General features: G+C 45.0%; 1 protein-coding gene across 1 annotated transcript in view; it reads left to right on the top strand.

Annotated features, from left to right (window-relative positions):
• LOC143033687 (uncharacterized) overlaps window positions 1-1,580 on the top strand; it is a 13,628-nt gene extending 12,048 nt beyond the window's left edge. Inside the window, exon 4 of the mRNA XM_076199177.1 lies at window positions 1-1,580. This exon is cut by the window's left edge and continues 44 nt beyond it. Within this exon, the coding sequence (XP_076055292.1) occupies window positions 1-529 (529 nt within the window). The 3' untranslated portion in view covers window positions 530-1,580.
• The last annotated feature ends 662 nt before the right edge of the window (window positions 1,581-2,242 follow it).

The following is a 2,242-nucleotide window of genomic DNA, read 5'->3' as shown; positions in this document are numbered from 1 at the left end:
GTGCCCGAACGGGACCATCTTCAACCAGCAGTACTTCGTCTGCGACTGGTGGTACAACTTCGACTGCGCCTCCGCCGAGCAGTTCTTCGGACTCAACGCTGAGATCGGCAAGGTGCCCGCGAACGGCGGTAGCGGTAACGGCGGTAGCGGTAACGGCGGCGGAAACGGAGGTGGTAACGGCGGCGGAAACGGAGGTGGTAGCGGCAACGGATACAACTACAACAGGCCTACCAACGGAAACAACGGAGGAGGTAACGGTAACGGAGGCGGCAACGGAGGAGGTAACGGAAACGGAGGCGGCAACGGAGGAGGCAACGGTAACGGAGGCGGCAACGGAGGAGGTAACGGAGGCGGCAACGGAGGAGGTAACGGAGGCGGCAACGGCTACTCTTACAACCCACCAGCCGGTAACGGAAATAACGGATTCGGCAACGGAGGTAACGGATTCGGCAACGGAAGTAACGGTAACGGTAACGGTAACGGAGGCACCAGGCCACCTAACAGACTCTACGGCGCTCCCAACTTTTAGACCAGGACATCACATAGCCGCACTCTCCCTTCTCCACCCTGCACAGAGCCTAAGCCACATAATACGCTTATGAGAATCTCATCCTTATCTTACTTTCACATCACAGCCCACACCCCCGCCCACCCCCACCCCCTTCACACACGAATTTTGCTTAAATTAGCGAAGTGCCCAGTAACAACAGTAATTACCACCTATATAATGAATCTCACGCACGCGGCTCGACGGTGCAGTGGTACCGTTCGCAACTGCTGATCCAGCGATCCGAGTTCGATTCCCGCCCAGGGCTGAAGTCATTTCAGCATCGCTGCATTGCGAGCCCAACTCTCGTGGGCAAGGAGTTGTACGTGCGTGCATGTGTGCGTGTGTGTGTGTGTGTGTGTGTGTGTGTGTGTGTGTGTGTGTGTGTGTGTGTGTGTGTATACTAGCGCGTGTGTGGTCACAGCATTACCTATAGCTCTCATCCGGAAGGGTAACAGCTATCGATCACAAGTCCAGCACGTGATCTAAGGCCGTGGTAGTGAATCACACACATACACACACACAGAAGCATATGCACACATACACAAGCCTCTAGCATGCAATCTAATAGCCTTTGTATGTCGTCCTGACCGACGGTACGAGGATGGAGACTGAATTTCAGAGTTTATCTCAATCCTGCTGAAGTACAATTAGGTAGATATTCAAAGAGAGGGAAGCACACGCACACATACATGCATGTACACACAATTATGGTGTGTGTGTGTGTGTGTATGAGTATACATGTGCACGGAAATGACCGTAACTAGTTCAAAACTTGTTCAGCTGGTTTCCTGATTGACTTCTGATGAAGATTTTTTCCTTCAGTTACACATTTTTTTTAACACTTTGACAGTGTCAAAAACCTTCCTCATGCTTAAGAATTTCCTTCTTTATCACTTATTACGTGTTGAAAAAAGTCCCACTTTTTTGAAAATGTGCCTTTTCACAAATTTACCATAAGCAACTCCTCATTATACTCTTCATATTGTTCTTATTTTGAAAGAGTTATCTCCAACTACTGAATGCATCCAAACCTTATCCTTGTCTACAAATATATATATATATATATATATATATATATATATATATATATATATACACACATATATATATCCCGAAATTCTCAAAGTGTAATGAAAAATATCATCTTCACTGTTCAAAATATGAACAACTTCAATGGTCTGACTCTTCCATTGTATAAAAAAAAATCCAAAATCTCCCAATTAGTGAAGCAGTCACATTCACTGTGTTCAGAAGTCTCTCAGTCTCAAAAATAGATCCGTCACTTTCACCTTATCCGAAAGCCCCTTGCTCAGTCTCTCAGCAAAGACGATCACTCTTGAAGTCTTCCAAAATCTCTCATTCTCTCACCCACGCAAAGTCCTCAAAAAAAAAAAAAAAAAAAATCGAATTTCCAAACAAAACACATTTCACATTAGTCAAAAGACCTTTCCCGTCTTTCATAAAAGATCTTCCAGTCTTCTTCATCCACATTCAGTCAAAAAAAAAAAAAAAAAAATACTGGGACACTCTCCTTCCTCCGTAAGTCTCCTCCAATTCCTCCACGCCCACCCCATCGCTTGATCTGTGCGATGCCATAAGTCTTTCATTAATTTTACAATCGACATTTGTGTATTTATGTAGTGTTGCGTTGTGAATTAGTTATCCGTAAATATAAATAAATGTACATTTTTG

Source organism: Oratosquilla oratoria, chromosome 2 (genome assembly GCF_046742065.1).
Source record: "Oratosquilla oratoria isolate Oo_2021 chromosome 2, ASM4674206v1, whole genome shotgun sequence".
NCBI lineage: Eukaryota > Metazoa > Arthropoda > Malacostraca > Stomatopoda > Squillidae > Oratosquilla > Oratosquilla oratoria.
This window is presented reverse-complemented; position numbering and strand designations above follow the sequence as displayed.